Here is a 15,970-nt window from a genome sequence, read left to right as displayed (position 1 = left end):
TTATGGAGGAGGTGGCTTTGTAAGCTCTTCATTAAGCCAGCCACTCAACGCACGGACGCTGTCTCGGTCTTGGGCACAGCACTCGGCCGCATTCGTGAAGATTGAGGAGACTGCAGAGGAATTCGCGACAGTTGAAGCGCCAGTGGAATTACTACTACGTCTTCTTTGATTACTGGAGGGTCCCAGTTCACCAGCTACAGCTGCAGGGGCTGCGAAGAACAGCGACTTGGATTTAGACGACGAGGCTGCATTTGAAGCTCCCACGTTAACGGGATGACGCCGTTGGTCCATTCTCAACTCATAGTCGACACACCTCCGGAGCTCTCGACGGGCTTCACGTATTCCTGCACGCTGTTGCTGCTTGTGGTTGCTGAAAAGTTGCTGATACTCTTTGGCTTCCGGTTCTCCCGGAGTTTCAGCAGGAAGTGGAGGCAAAAAGTGGTCGATCTTGTTGAATATGAGAAATAGTTGCGTGTTTGTGGAGGTTTTGTGTTTGGATTTGTGCTTAAGCAATCGGACGAGTTCTGTGGCGACGATGGGGAAACGTGTGGCATCTGATATGTCGACAACGAATAGGGCAGCAACAATGGGGAGAGACGCTTGAAAGTTGGCAACTGTGGGGGGAGTAACATTGTTGAGATTGTTACTGCTACCACCGGGAGACGAAGTGTCACTTGTTGCATTGTACCATTTCGCTCGACATGTACGACGTCCAGGTAGATCCACAAGTTGCAAGTACCTGTCACTAGTATCCACGCGATAACTCGCAGTCTGTAGCGCTCGAGTTGGATCCGGGTACAAGTAGGACGGTAGCTCGAGACCTTTGGAAGTGTAGAGAGCCATGTCTTGGCCGATAGAGATCCGTGAGAGGTGATTCGCCAGCGTTGACTTGCCGGCCCCGTCCAGACCCAGTAAAAGCACCTTGCCCCGGTGTTTCTTCGCCGTGTGTTGACGTGTGAGCATATCCGTCAGCATTCGTAATGACCCTCGATAGTCCGTCTCGGACGAAGCTTCTCCTTCTTGGTAAGCCACCAAGTCGTGTGACGTGAATCCCCCCATCTTAATACTCAAGTATCAGACTACAACAGTACACAGTGACTATTTCTGCTGGTTGTTGAGCGGTTAAGAAATTATAAATGTTGTTTCTATAATAGTTCACCATAAATAGTAAGAGACAGAAGGGAGTTTGGTGGATATGCGATGAGCGACGTCATGGTCTTTAAATCTCACATAACGTGAAACGAGGACAAGACCATGGACTCGGAAGGTGACGGTACTGGGAATGACCGCAAGGCATTCAAAGAAGGAGCAGCTGTCCGTGTACGTGACGAAGACGGAGACTTACTGGACGCCACAATAGTTCGCCAGCACCGGAATGGGAACTACATTGTGAAATACGATGAAACGGGGAAAATAGAGAAGACCGTCTTAAAAGAACGCATCCAGTCGATTGATGAAGAGAAGGTGCTCGAAGTTGATTCAGTAGTACAGTACAAGAACGAGAAGGGCGATTGGTGTGACGGGCGAATCCGCAGAGCTCGTAGCAATGGCAGATATGATATCGCGCTTGAAGGGGATGAAGACGAGGTGGTGAAGAATGTGGAGCGACGAGGTATCCGACGCAGCAAGTCAGCTAGCAAGAAGAAGAAGACTAGTGAAGAGGACAGCGAGGACGCAGATGAGAAGCGTGTAATGAGACAACGAAGAGCTCGAGCCAGAGGCAGCAGAAGCAAACGCGAACTGGTCACAAGCGAAGATGAAAGTGACGACAGCGTTGGTCCTGTACGCCAAGGTCGACAGAATGGAGCTGGTATCTCTCAGCTTCGAGTGAATCAGCTGGTCGAGTTCGAAGACAAGAGCGGGCGGATTCGTCGTGGACGGATCCGAATACTCAATCGGGACCAACAACTGTGCGACGTGGAGCATGAAAGTGACGCGGGTAAAGTATCAAAGCGCATTCCTCTCGACGTTGTCCGACCCACTACAGCGTTTGGTCGCTTCTTCAGCGGCACGAACCGGAACTACGTGCCATTCCAGCTGAACTCGCACGTGTATTATCGCTCAAAAGACGGCATGGAGCGTAAAGGGATTGTACTCAAAGTATCGAAGACCAGTGGTAAAACACTGTACGATGTGGAAGATCTACTCGATGGAGCCATGATCAAGCAGCTCTCGGTGGGGAAGTTACGAGCAGTACCGTGGCTTGATTACTCGCTTCCTAACTGGAATGGGATGCCAGACTTACCGAGCATTACATTATTTTCTGCCCCCATTCTTCGAAGAGGGATGAGAGTTCGATTTCGAAAAGATGATAAGGACACAGGACGTGTGGTGTGGAGAGATGCTGTCATCATGAAGGCTAAGCCGAATGCGTGTTGCATCGTGGAATACTTTGGACCGAACGGTGACAGTAAGCGAGAAGAAGTCAAGAACGTCGACATCCAAGCTCGATTCTTTCGTATGCCGTTTAGCGGGATGATGGACGGGGTGCTGGATGGGTTAACCCTTCCGTCTATCCAACTACCTGCTGGTTTGTTTAAAGCAGGGAGCGCAGTGGAAGTGTCGAATGGAGCCAAGGTGTTCCTAGGGACAGTCGTCAGCTCCAACGAGATGGACAAGACGTACACGATCCGATACGAAGACGGTCGCAAAGAGAAGAACGTACCGAGTGATCGCGTTCGCTTGTCTCTTCGTCGTCTAAGGATAGGCACCGAAGTGGAAATGATCGTCGAAGGTCCGTGTAAGGAGGTGTCCAAGCTGGACGGAGAGGTGGCGTGGATCCATCGAGACGAGAAGGTGGCGGTTCGTATCAATGGAGGCAACAATGACGTTTTCGCTGAGGTTTGTACTCACGCACTGATGGTCGATGGGAAACCAGCATTCACAGCCCCATTAAGTAGTACTTGGCTCGAACTCACGGGCTACTACTTGAATCTAGCAGCCGAGTTACTGATCTACGCTTGGTTTTTCTTCGGATTAATGGTCGAGATGGATGAAATGTTGACACTACACGAAGACACTGCGCCAGATTTACTGCAGAATCAAGAGCATATGACCGCGATGTACACCAGTCAACAGGTCGACTGGAGTCTCTGTCAACATCCAGCGCTACAAAATGCATCGTCATCCGAGGCTTGGGAGTTCTTGTTGATCTCTTCAGACGTGGTGGCAACGGATCGAGCATGGCTCACGGCTTTGTTGGTGTCCAAGGCTCTCTTAACTGCAGCTTGTGCGGTCTTGGTGCTGCGGTGTCTACGCTCAAAGCTGTCAGCATTGCAAGATGAGTACGTTGAGCTGTTTAAACGTTTGGTATGTGATTAGCTAACGCTTTGTTTAGTTTTATTGACTTGAAAGAATACCAGCAAGAGCGTGTTATGCGACGGCATTTAGCAGTAGCAATGGGTTGGGCTCTCATCGTGACTTTCCTGACTTTAGTTAACTATGCATCGCTGATGAACCGGTTCGATTACTACTGTCTGCTGAACGACAAGACGCTGAGCTTCGACGAGCTAGCGTTAAGTATCAACCCCTTTGCCATTCACTCTAGCTACTCGAACCCAGTTCAACTGCTCGTCTCACTCGCTGCCAAGACCACTTTCGATCTTTTCCGAGGGGTGACGTTCCATTTGTTGCTGTTTGCCTTCCCGACCAGCGGCACGAACTTCATTCGACGTGTGGTGTTCTTGCTCCCGTCGATCGCAGTCACAGCGCTTCTCTGTGCTGTTGGTGGAGCTGCATTGCACACGTTCTACTACGTGCAGAAGACCGAGATGTTGAGTGATCAGACACTGGAGATATCCACCAACACTGATCTGTCGGTGCTTCTACTAGCTTTGTCACTTTGGTTCATCTACTGCGTGTACAGCGTGGGAGCTGCAGCAGGACGATTCTCTGAGACTCGACTAGAGCGACAACGCACGTCACGAGATGAAGTGTCCGAGGATGTACTGGATCTCGCTGAACGAGGAGAATTCGGTCTCCAAGCTCAACGTGAAGCTCTGGTGACGAAAGTGGAGCAACGTCAGGACCAACTTGGGGTTTGCAAGCTGAGCGTCCTGCGCATCTACCGCCACATTCTCGTCCACGTTGTGGTCGCTGCAGCTGCAATCTACATCGACGTCACGCTGCGTCGTGTGGTGCAGGGCTTGAGTGGGAGTTCTGTAGCGCTAAATGCATTGACATTCCACTTGGCAATGTCCATCACGTGGTTGGTCGGATCGGCAATGACAGCGATGTTTGCCATCTCATTACGACAGCAATCACCCGAATTACTAGCGTATATTTTAGACGTGTGAAAGTTTAAGGAACAGCTACTGACCATGAGAATAGTTCCAGCTACCGGTAGTTACCACAAGAAGTGATCAAGCTCATCTAATCAATCGGATGCGATGACCATGATTACAACTGCTGAAATCGTGCCAGCACAGTATGATTATCACTGCATTGCATGCAGCTGATGAACCTGTTGCTCGCACATTTATCTACATGTAGCATTATCAGTGGCATAACTAAAGGGCAAGGCAAATGTAGCAGCAAATATCCGTACTTGCACGGTATTTTATCAAACTTGAACATCCTTGCACAAAACACATGACCTCGTTTAAGTATACATGTCAAAACTGCATCGCATCAATTTGGTTTGATGCACAAATGAGCAAAAACAGCTCAACACGGTGTTTAATGTACTGAGATGCTATTTTAGAATGTGGGCGCAAAACTCCTTGATATTTTACATCTTCAGCCTCGCCATAGGCACAAATAACTCGTCATCTTCAGCAAGCGCCTCTAATCTTAGCGGGCGTGGAGTCGGCGCCGCTTGGTCTGAATTGCTCGCCACCTATTTCTGTGGCCTCCGCAGTGATGGCGATTTGACATGGGATTGAACCGCGTGGTACATTATTTCCATTCGTCGTTTTACTAGCCAGACCTCCGCAGAACTGGTTCAATTGCCCCTTGCGCAATAGCTATGGGGGGAGCCGCATCGATCGAGAACACGCTGTACGACGAGGACAAGTTCCTCCAGTCGAAGGCCATCATGGAGTCGACTGCAAACGACGCTGAAAAGTTTTCCAAGCTCAAGTCCATCTGGACTGACGGCGTCCCGCCTGGTGCCGCAGATGCCCACCATAATTACGGCGCGAAAGAGCTACCGCCTGCTGAGACTCGATCAGCTCACGAGGGCCACAAGGAAGAGATTCACAAGGACGTAGAACATAATGGAGAGATCAACAAGGCCGAACACCGCCATAATGGCGATCATCACTGCCATAAGGAAGAGCACCACCACAAGGCAGGAGAACAACATGCTCACAACGGTGGAGATCACGCCAACAAGGAAGGAGAACACCACCACACAGATAGCGTGATTCATCACAAAGAGGGCGAGAAAAACCACAGCCACCACAAAGAGGGTGAGCACCATGAGCACAAAGGAGAGGAAGAACACAAGGAAGGAGATCACGCTCTCAAAGTGGAATTTCGTGCTGCAAAAGAGGATGGCGTTGCTGAGGCACCTAAGGACCCCCCCAAGGTTCCCTCTGGTTCAGCATCTACGGGCAAGCTTCCGTCTGCTTCCTCTGAGATCGTCAGCGAGAAGGTGTCAAAGGAGGTGTAATTTCTGCTGGTAAGTATTAACATCGGGGCCAAATGAAGCGCTCGTCACAAGTGAATTCTAATCAAACTATATTGATACAAGTTATTCATCAACAATACACAGATGAAGCGTGTTTGCGCATCTCAAATCTCAACCTTGCAAACGTCTCCACCTTACAAATTTTCCCTCTCCACTAAGTATCCCAGAAGTCTGCCACAGCTGCACGTGTGTCATTCCCAAATTCACCGCTTCGTGTACAAGCTCCTCTTGTAATGCTCGCTCGTGGCGTCAAGACTCTGGGTCGCATGACGTCTTCACGTGCTGCCGCCTTCTCCACAGGCGCCGATATCTCATTCGCCAACCTCAAGGTCGAGCGTACCTCGACCCCCAAGTCGAAGCTGCCCAAAGAGCAGCTCAAATTTGGCAAGACGTTCACAGACCACATGCTCGAAGTGGACTGGGAACTGGGCAAAGGATGGGGCAACCCGGTGATTCACCCGTACGGCCCCATGGCGTTGGACCCTGCCAGCGCTGTGCTGCACTACGCGCTCGAGTGCTTCGAAGGCATGAAGGCGTACGTTGACGCCGATGGCCACATCCGTCTCTTCCGTCCGGACATGAACATGAAGCGTCTCAACAACTCGATGAAGCGTTTGTTGCTCCCGGAATTTGACGGTGATGAGTTCACTAAATGTCTGGAAGAGCTCATCCGTCTGGACAAGGAATGGGTCCCCAAGGGCGAGGGGTACTCGTTGTACATCCGTCCCACGGGTATCAGTACGCAGGCTTCCATCGGTGTGGGCGCCAGTGAGAAGGCCAAGCTCTTCATCATCCTTTCGCCTGTGGGTCCGTACTACCCCGAGGGCTTCAACCCCGTGAAGCTCTGCGCCAACGACCGCTACATCCGTGCGTGGCCTGGTGGCACCGGCGGCTTCAAGGTCGGAGCGAACTACGCGCCGGGTATCCTGCCGCAGTACGACGCCCAGGAGCAGGGCTACTCGCAGAACCTGTGGATCTTCGGCCCCGACCACGACATCACTGAAGTGGGCACCATGAACCTGTTTATCCACTGGATCAACGAGCAGGGAGAGAAGGAGCTCATCACGCCCCCGCTCACTCGTGGCGACATTCTGCCAGGCATCACGCGCGACTCGATCCTGCACCTCACACGCGAGTGGAACGAGTTCAAGGTCACGGAGGGCAACATCAACATGAAGCAGCTGCAGAAGGCCAACAAGGAAGGACGCATCCTCGAGATCTTCGGCTCCGGCACGGCTGCTGTGGTGTCCCCCGTGTCCACCATCAACTACATGAACGAGGATCTGGCCATCCCGTTGGACGGCACGGACGGCAAGGCCGGCAAGCTGGCCGAACGCGTGTGGAAGGAGCTGTCCGACATCCAGTACGGCCGTCGCGAGCACCCGTGGTCGATCGTGGTGGACTAAAGCGTAGGAGAGCACACGAGCAAGACCCGAGACATTTGATAGGATTGTCGAGATATTGCGAACGGAGAACCGTTGCGAGAGTAAGTATCAATGCGATTTTTCGTGCTTGCATAGTTATGATGCTTGCGATGTTGCTGCAGCGGATTAGACTGTCCGGCGTCTGCGTCTGGGTCGCTTGTTGCTGTCGTGTGCCTCTTGTTGGTCATCTTCGCGGATGGGGGTATAGGTTTCAGTGTTGCCGGTTGCCGGTTCCTGTTGCAGTCGCTTTTTCTGGTCGAATACTCGTTGGTTGCGCACAGAGAGTTGCCGATGGTATTCGCAGAAGCTGTGCATCGATCCGTTCTTCTTCAGTGTGCGTGGCTGGGAACATTTCCCATGTCGATAGCGACATTGGAACTCCGGTGGCAACGCGTCCGACTCTGCGTCTTCGGCGTCAAGACTGTCGAAAGCAGTCACGATTTCGTTGGAACCTCCGGTGTCGGCACTGGAAATGTCTTCGGTCTTGACATCGTTCTGCTGCGTCTTTGTCGACGCGTCGAGTGGTGGAAGTCCCCCCAATGTCATCGACGCATCAACTGGTGGGACCTCCGAGGTCGATTGACTTCCGGACGCGCCTGGAAACATCGATCTGAAGCTCGGCAAGCTCCATTCGTCGCGGAGACGAAGCTTCTTGAGCGAGAACTGCATGGTGGTGATTGCCAATTGATGAAGTCTGGAGAATAAGAAAACTGGACCATGTAGACGAAGACTCGGAGTTTGTATGCTCGACTTCAACTTTGCGCTTCTGTGATATCGAGAAAGCCGTTTATGGCTTGCTACCGCTGATTGCCACGCATTGACTGGTGAGCCAACGCGTTGTGCATGTTTAGCGACTGCAATTCTGCTCTTCTTGCGTGGGAAACTCGATCAGATCACTTCATTCTTCAGCGATTTTTATGCCTTGCGGCATCTGATGTTGGTGTGGGGACTCTCGTTTCTATTCGGTGACAAGCAAGACCCACTTTGTCTTGGTGACTGCAACAGATTCACAAATCAGCGGAGTTGCAGAAAGATGCGATTTTTTTCAAGCAACCATTTTCGAAGTACTGCTGGAATTCATGCTATTTGGCTGTTGAACTGGGCACTGAGTCCTAGTGATCAATGATCACTACATGTAGTATCCATTACCACTTCGGAAATCTATTGCAAAAGTCGTTGGAGGAAAAAGAAAAAAAAAATCTTCTTTTTTCATTTTGAAGCGGGTTCCATTGTGGAAAAAGTGCTCCAGCTCCAATCCTTGCAATTGGGACGTGAGCCATTCATGCTGCATGAATCATGCAACGGGACGTTTGCCAGTCGCGTATATATTCATACAAGTGATCCACGGCGTATCCTCGTCAGCAGATTGTGCGGTCGTAATCAGTTTTCGAGAGGCGCAAGCGAATCTAAGTGGCACGGTGTGCCTTTTCAACTTTTCCAGCGATCTTCCCTGATGTCCGTCCATTTAGTCTCAAGCGTCGGATCATGCGGATCTCCCGACCCTTTGCACTTTAGATCGTCGATATGCGGTTATCACGGCTCAAGCACCGTCACCCGGCAGGACTTTCATGCTCCGATCTCCTTGTACCGACGGGATCTTTGTGCCCAGCGATGGCTAGCATGAGCCGAGTCGAAGCTCGATGATCTCAATCACTTCTCAATTTTCTTTGTCAAAGAAGCATCGTCCAACTTTGAGTTTACTAGCACTGAGTGAGCTCCACCCTTCAACCGGACATGAAGTCTCCGACCAACTACGGGAGCGAAAATGAAGAAGCGCGCTTCATCCGGCGCGTGGCGGCACCTGACCGCCCCAACAACAAGCGACGTCAGAAGAAACGTCTGGCCATCGCTGGAGCCACGCTCGGTCTGCTGGCCGCATCGGCTGGTGTGGGCTACACGGCTCTGAAGAACACCGGCCCGGCTTCTGCTGTCAAGACGGCCAACCTCAAGGCCGACATGTCCAATGAGGCCAAGGCGTTCATCTCCAAGCTGGGCGACGCCTTCCACCCGGACTTTAATGGAATTGACCACGATCACGACGGGAAGCTTTCCAAGGACGAGATTATCGCTGACCTGACCCAGAAGGAGATGGTCGATGTCGACAGGGTCAAGGCCTCCGATCTTCCCGAGGACATCAAGAAGAACGTGGTGGCGCTACTGGAGGGAAAACTCAAGAGCGACAGCGACTGTGCCAGACAGGCGCTGGATCAACGCCAAGTTGCCGTGTCTCGAGAAGACCACGAGATCTTCTACTACCTGCTGGACGTGTTCTGCCCCCGAGTCACCATTGCTGTCATGCCGCCGGACCAACTGGAGGAGGGAATTCCGACCGAGAACCAGCAAACTGTTGAAATCCCGACGCCCGATGGAGGTACAACCGAAGTCATTATTATCGGGGAACCTGAAGACGGGAAGCAGACCATTGCTATTCCGGATGAAGAAGGCGGCTACACTACAACGGAGGTGCGCTCTATTGAGACTCCGGCGGGTGAGCACAAGATCTTGATCCCGAACGCCGAAGGTGACATCACCCCCGTCGTGGTGCCAGAGTTGCCGACCGAAGTGACCGAGACGACGGAAAACAAGAAAGTGGTGGATGTGGTGACTTCCACTGGCGAGACGGAGCAGGTGATCATTGTAGGTGAACCGGAGCACGGTAAGCAGACTGTCCAGATCCCAGACAACGAAGGTGGCTACACCGAAACGGTGGCCAAGGTGGTCGAGACGTCTGAAGGAAAGCAGCTCGTTGTCGAGACAACGGATGGAGATATCATCCATTTCCCTGTTCCAGGACCAATTTCGATCGACGAAGGCCACTTCGGTGGTCACCCGTACACTGAAGAGGAGCCTGTGCAGCAGGTGATCCAGGTGACCACGTCGACGGGCGAACAGGAGCAGGTGACCCTGATCGGTGAGCCTGAACACGGTGAGCAGAAGGTTGAGATTACTGACGAGAGCGGCCGAACGACTGTGGAGGAGGTCAAGGTGACCGAGACAGCGTCCGGTGAAACGAAGCTTGATCTTCCTGAAGTGGACACGCCGGTGATCGTACCTGAGGTGCCTGCTGAGGTTGTGCGCGAGGCCGAGAAGTCCGGGGAGACCGCGCAGGTGGTGGACATTGTGACGCCGTCCGGCGAGACGCAGCAAGTGATCATTGAGGGCGAACCGGAGCACGGCAAGCAGACCGTCGAGATTGTGGACCAGTACGGCCAGACGACGACGACCGAGGTTCCGTGTGGAGGAGACTTCGAGCGGCGAGAAGAAGATCGAGATCCCGACTAGCGAGGGCTACGTCGCTGTTGATCTTCCGGAACCGGTACCAGCTGCCCACACGTACACTGAAGAGGAGCCTGTGCAGCAGGTGATCCAGGTGACCACGTCGACGGGCGAACAAGAGCAGGTGACCCTGATCGGTGAGCCTGAACACGGTGAGCAGAAGGTTGAGATTACTGACGAGAGCGGCCGAACGACTGTGGAGGAGGTCAAGGTGACCGAGACAGCGTCCGGTGAAACGAAGCTTGATCTTCCTGAAGTGGACACGCCGGTGATCGTACCTGAGGTGCCTGCTGAGGTTGTGCGCGAGGCCGAGAAGTCCGGGGAGACCGCGCAGGTGGTGGACATTGTGACGCCGTCCGGCGAGACGCAGCAAGTGATCATTGAGGGCGAACCGGAGCACGGCAAGCAGACCGTCGAGATTGTGGACCAGTACGGCCAGACGACGACGACCGAGGTCCGTGTGGAGGAGACTTCGAGCGGCGAGAAGAAGATCGAGATCCCGACTAGCGAGGGCTACGTCGCTGTTGATCTTCCGGAACCGGTACCAGCTTCCCACACGTACACTGAAGAGGAGCCTGTGCAGCAGGTGATCCAGGTGACCACGTCGACGGGCGAACAAGAGCAGGTGACCCTGATCGGTGAGCCTGAACACGGTGAGCAGAAGGTTGAGATTACTGACGAGAGCGGCCGAACGACTGTGGAGGAGGTCAAGGTGACCGAGACAGCGTCCGGTGAAACGAAGCTTGATCTTTCTGAAGTGGACACGCCGGTGATCGTACCTGAGGTGCCTGCTGAGGTTGTGCGCGAGGCCGAGAAGTCCGGTGAGACCGCGCAGGTGGTGGACATTGTGACGCCGTCCGGCGAGACGCAGCAAGTGATCATTGAGGGCGAACCGGAGCACGGCAAGCAGACCGTCGAGATTGTGGACCAGTACGGCCAGACGACGACGACCGAGGTCCGTGTGGAGGAGACTTCGAGCGGCGAGAAGAAGATCGAGATCCCGACTAGCGAGGGCTACGTCGCTGTTGATCTTCCGGAACCGGTACCAGCTGCCCACACGTACACTGAAGAGGAGCCTGTGCCGGTCGTGCAGACTGTTGATGTGGTTACTGCTAATGGAGAACACGAGCAAGTGATAATTGTCGGTGAGGTCGAAGATGGTAAGCAGACCATCAAGATCTTGAATGAAGAAGGTGGCTACACGACCAAGGAGGTTAAAGCCGTGGAGAATTCTGATGGGGAAAAGCTGGTGATCCCGGACGGTGACGGTGGCACCACACTTGTGGAGGTACTCGAAGTTCCGGCTGAGATTGCCAGTACGGTTACGGAAGACACTCAGGTCGTGAACGTCGTGACCCCGGAGGGTAACCAGTTGCAGGTGATCGTTGAAGGTGAGCCGGAACACGGTGAACAGACTGTTCAAATCGTTGACGAGCACGGCGAGGTCACGACTGAGCAGGTGAAGGCCGTCGAGACTTCTGAGGGGTTGAAGCTGGAAATCAAGACCGACGAGGGGTACGTTGCTGTTGAGGTGCCTGAGGTGCCTATGGAGATCAAGCAGGAGATTGCCGAAGAGCAGCAAGAGTCGAAGTACATGACCAAGGATGAGTTCCGTGACTGGATCGCCAAGCACTACCAAGACAAGCTTTCCCTGCTGGAGAAGGAGGAGCAGAAGCTCGAGGAAGAAGCCCGAGCTAAGCTTGACCGTATGAAGGGACTCCAGGACTGCATTGTGCAGGCTGCAAACAAGGTATGTGACGGTTGTCTTTGCCCAGAGTGCTTGAGTAATTGTCTAACTTTTGTGTCGTGATTGTGCTTGCAGTTTGGCTACTATGGCGTGTACGAACAGCCACCGCACTTCCAGAACGCTGTGAACTGGATTCAGAGTGACTGCTGGACCCATGACCGCTGGGAGCCGGAGAGTCCTCCGGAGCACCCCATGCTGCGTCGTTAAACTGAGCAGTAACTGCGGCCTCGCCTGTGAAACAGAGGACGCACGAAGTTGACGAGGACGATGAGGAAGGGTGGCGCCTTGCATGGCTGCATATACATGTGCGCTTGTAGTTAGTGACCTGCACGTGCCTGTATCGAGAGAGTAGTGTCGCGCATATAACACCCAACTGGTAATGTCAAGTGTCTTGTCTTTCAGTTTCTGTTCCTTCAAGACAAAGAGTGATTGTCAAACTTCAACGTCTTGTGATTGGCGGATCCATTTCATGTGGAGCACACCCTTTTTCAATTCCGCATTCGTATTCCTCGTTCATTAACTTTAGTATGGGCGACGTTTTCCTGCTTGGCCTGAGTGCGGATTTGGAGGAGACACAGCGTGTGTTGCCCCCGCGCTGCTTGTTCTGCGTCCCGCAGCCCCGCTCGCTGACAGATGAAGATATCACCCAAGACGCGCTATACACACACTTCCTGGCTGCTCCTGCAGACGACGAACCGGAGCGGCTGCTGGGCTCCTATGATACGCTAAACGGTACCTATCAATTGTTTCAATGTATACTCATTTGTAAGTATAACAACGGCCACTTCAACTTGTGTTCGTGTTAGGAAAGCAAGTGGCAGTCTTGGGCTCCCATATTCACACTGGAAAGGGCTTCAGTGACCGCAGACAAGTTCGAATTTTGTTGTCCGAGAAGAGGGAGATCCATCATCAGGAGGTGACGGTGCTGCACATCAGTCGACCGCTGGAAGGCGGTCTCGAGGTGCCTGAAGATCCCAGTGAGATTGATGTTGCTACCTTGAGAAAATATACAGCCATTCTTAGGTCGTTCCCTGAGAATGAGCTGGTGTTTTATCAGTTGGGGGAAACTATCAGCCAAGTGCACAAGATTTGTGTACAAGAGCAGGTATACGAGAGGTACGAGCAGACGCTACCGGCAAGTTTGAGAGAGGAGTGGGAAGCTGCAGTGGAAGAGCTTATCCACGCTGGCAGTTTTGATGACGTCGAGGAGGACTATAGATTGCAAAGAAGACATGGGGGAGGAGTAAGTCACCTGCTGCAGATCCAGCAGGTGGTGGAATGCTATTTGATGGAGAGTCTGCACGATGTTCTTTTTCCAAAAATCGTGGCGAGCTGCCAAGAGCAGGATAAGAAGCTACAGCAGGTTTTGTATCGCATGAGGCACTATACTCCAGAGGATTTCGGGCTGAGAAAAGAGTTCCAGGTTCGCCGGTATATGAAGCTAAAGCCGCTGTAGACGTTGTTACTGAATTTGTGTTTGATTAGTGTTTTACTGCAGAAGCGCGTGACACACTTCTCACCATTACACAGAAGAAGACGCCATTGGACATGCTGCTCGTTCTCAAGACATGTATTGATCGAGTAAGCGATGCAATTGCGCGGAACATCAAACTGCGGAGATTGGATTTTGGTAAGACTCGGAATTGAATTTGCAAAATAGCTAGTCTCTGTACTTTAATTTGCTGGCTGCTGCTGCAGAGGCATATCAATTAACGACAGACGATATTCTGGATCAACTACTATTTGTGCTGGTGCTAGCTTCCAATAAAGTGCTGCGAGATACAGCAGAGGGAAATGCGGAGTCAGCTTCGCTGTTTCCGATCGCTGCAGTGATCAAGTATATTTCGGACTACCACTTCATCAACTCTAACACGACGGCGTTGGGCTTCACGATTGCAAATTTCCAAGTGGCTGTCCAATATTTTTTAATGCGTGGAGATCATGAAGACGACTGCAAGGATTGTGCAGAACTTGCTTTACAAGGTGGAAATGCGGGCATTCGCTGCGCACAAGTCATCGAAGAAGCACAGTGCGTGCGGGCTGCTCATAGAATTCGGCGAGATCTTATTAAGGCCATGGAGAACGTGGAGCTTGCAAGACGAGACACTGGGACGGGAACTGGACAAAAAAGTCCTCATCCAATCGTTGCTGATTCCAGTGATTCTGTTTCTAGTGATGCTACATCCATGAAGCGATTATTTATCATTGGAGAATGGTCGACGTCTAGTGAAGAACTGGATGTAGCGGAAAGCATGTCAAGTGATGCTTTATCGACAAGTGCACTTGTTGTTCATCCTGTTGACTTCGCGGTCGGCGAGAAACGGGCTTTAGCGAATGATACCAACATAGTTCATGTGAGCTGCGGCCAACGTTTCTTTGCTTCAGTGACGGAGGATGGACATCTGCTCACATGGGGCGACAGTAGTGGCGGTCGTTTGGGGTACACGATAGCCGATGGCGATTCTCGGCGAGTTAGCATCCCACAACGTGTATTAGCGCTGCAAGGGCACACGATTATTCAAGTTTCTTGTGGAGCTTTTCATACTCTGGTTACAGATTTAAACGGGCACGTCTTTGCATGGGGAAGTAATTCCAAAGGTCAATTGGGATTTCTATCGCCTGGGACCCCATCCACAGCAGTTGAGACGCCAACCGTTGTGGGGGATCTTCGAGGGGTGTACATGAGCTCTGTGGCCTGTGGCGAGTACCATTCGCTTGCTCTATCATCTGACGGTCGCGTGTTTTCGTGGGGCTGCAATAAATATGGGAAACTTGGTCGTGTTGCTGAGGGCTTGCTCGATATGGTGGTAAGTAGCTGATTTTGAAACGCTGTGCGCTTATCTTCTGAAGTTTTAATTCTGTGTCGTGTGTACAGCAACCGAGACATATTAATGCAGATTGGACAGGGTGGGCAATGGAAACGAAGTCGAGAATTGGTAGCGGAGACAGGTATGCGGTCCGCCGTATTGCAGCAGGGAAGGATCATTCTCTTGCGATCAACAGTGATGGCGCAGGATTTACATGGGGACGTGGAGATTCTGGTCAGCTTGGCCATGGATGCTACATGGACGTTAGCGAACCGAAACAGGTGATGGCGATCTCAGCAACTATTTCGAAAGAATGCGGACTGATCGACATTGCAGGAGGAAACGACTTCTCTATTTTCTTGTTCTCAAACGGTACGGCGTATATCTGCGGACGGGATCCTTCCCTTGACGTTGAGACGCTTATTCTCTCGCCAATGTTGCTGACGCTCCCATTGGTGCTTGAGCCCGAGTTATTTGGGCAAATTACCGCGGTATCCTGTGGCGAAGTTAACTACGCGCTTTTATCTAAAAGCGGAGCGTTATTGGTATCTTTCTCAAGCGTCTCGCAACCATCACCGGTCGCTGGAACAACGACAGCCGAAGCACAGGAGAGACGCGTGAGGTGGCTAAAAGAGGCCGGTGATGTTTATCGAATGGTCTGTGGTGCCTCGCACACGCTCGTGGTTGTCTAGAACCAACTGCGTTTGCCAGTATCGGATATGGTAAGCCCGCACGCCTTACCACGTATCGACCAAACATTTAGAATCCGTTGGACTCGGCCCTTAGCCAACGTAACGTGTCGACTTTGATTTCTATGAATTTGCATCGCTGTCTTTTACGACAGTGTTAAGAGCCACAGCAACCAACCAACTCAACATTTCGCCGTTCGTACACAATGCGCAGCGCATTGTACATGTATTCAGGGCAGGGTGCCCGGGCTTGTGCACGCAGAATGTCAGCCAGGCTGCGGGCTATTGTAGGGCCTACAATGTAAACATTGGGCCAGAATCTAGAGAGGCATAAGAGGTCTACATTTAGGAAAACCTATATCGACATTTAGATATAGGGTGCAATCATGCGTTTA

At 52.1% G+C, this 15,970-nt stretch overlaps 5 protein-coding genes across 5 annotated transcripts; 4 read left to right on the top strand and 1 right to left on the bottom strand.

The window, feature by feature from the left end:
* On the bottom strand, positions 1–1,059 carry PITG_15451 (uncharacterized protein; the record flags this gene model as incomplete). The annotated part of the gene is made up of 1 exon (XM_002898356.1): positions 1–1,059. One exon carries the CDS (start codon positions 1,057–1,059, stop codon positions 1–3), a length of 1,059 nt encoding a protein of 352 aa, XP_002898402.1.
* Positions 1,060–1,254: 195 nt separating this feature from the next.
* PITG_15450 (uncharacterized protein) lies at positions 1,255–4,295 on the top strand (the record flags this gene model as incomplete). Its single annotated transcript, XM_002898355.1, has 3 exons — positions 1,255–1,762; positions 1,829–3,284; positions 3,338–4,295. The coding sequence occupies 3 exons, from the start codon at positions 1,255–1,257 to the stop codon at positions 4,293–4,295; spliced, it is 2,922 nt and encodes a 973-aa protein (XP_002898401.1).
* A 1,544-nt stretch (positions 4,296–5,839) lies between these two features.
* On the top strand, positions 5,840–7,151 carry PITG_15449 (branched-chain-amino-acid aminotransferase; the record flags this gene model as incomplete). The annotated part of the gene is made up of 1 exon (XM_002898354.1): positions 5,840–7,151. The coding sequence occupies one exon, from the start codon at positions 5,866–5,868 to the stop codon at positions 7,036–7,038; it is 1,173 nt and encodes a 390-aa protein (XP_002898400.1).
* A 1,861-nt stretch (positions 7,152–9,012) lies between these two features.
* On the top strand, positions 9,013–9,581 carry PITG_15448 (uncharacterized protein; the record flags this gene model as incomplete). The annotated part of the gene is made up of 2 exons (XM_002898353.1): positions 9,013–9,427; positions 9,556–9,581. 2 exons carry the CDS (start codon positions 9,013–9,015, stop codon positions 9,579–9,581), a joined length of 441 nt encoding a protein of 146 aa, XP_002898399.1.
* A 3,025-nt stretch (positions 9,582–12,606) lies between these two features.
* PITG_15447 (uncharacterized protein) lies at positions 12,607–15,578 on the top strand (the record flags this gene model as incomplete). The annotated part of the gene is made up of 6 exons (XM_002898352.1): positions 12,607–12,811; positions 12,886–13,502; positions 13,565–13,709; positions 13,778–13,824; positions 13,870–14,886; positions 14,955–15,578. 6 exons carry the CDS (start codon positions 12,607–12,609, stop codon positions 15,576–15,578), a joined length of 2,655 nt encoding a protein of 884 aa, XP_002898398.1.
* Between the last annotated feature and the right edge of the window lie 392 nt (positions 15,579–15,970).

This window comes from Phytophthora infestans, genomic scaffold (assembly GCF_000142945.1).
Source record: "Phytophthora infestans T30-4 supercont1.37 genomic scaffold, whole genome shotgun sequence".
Lineage (NCBI taxonomy): Eukaryota > Oomycota > Peronosporomycetes > Peronosporales > Peronosporaceae > Phytophthora > Phytophthora infestans.
Note: the sequence above shows the minus strand (reverse complement) of the source record. Positions and strands in the feature narration are given on the sequence as shown.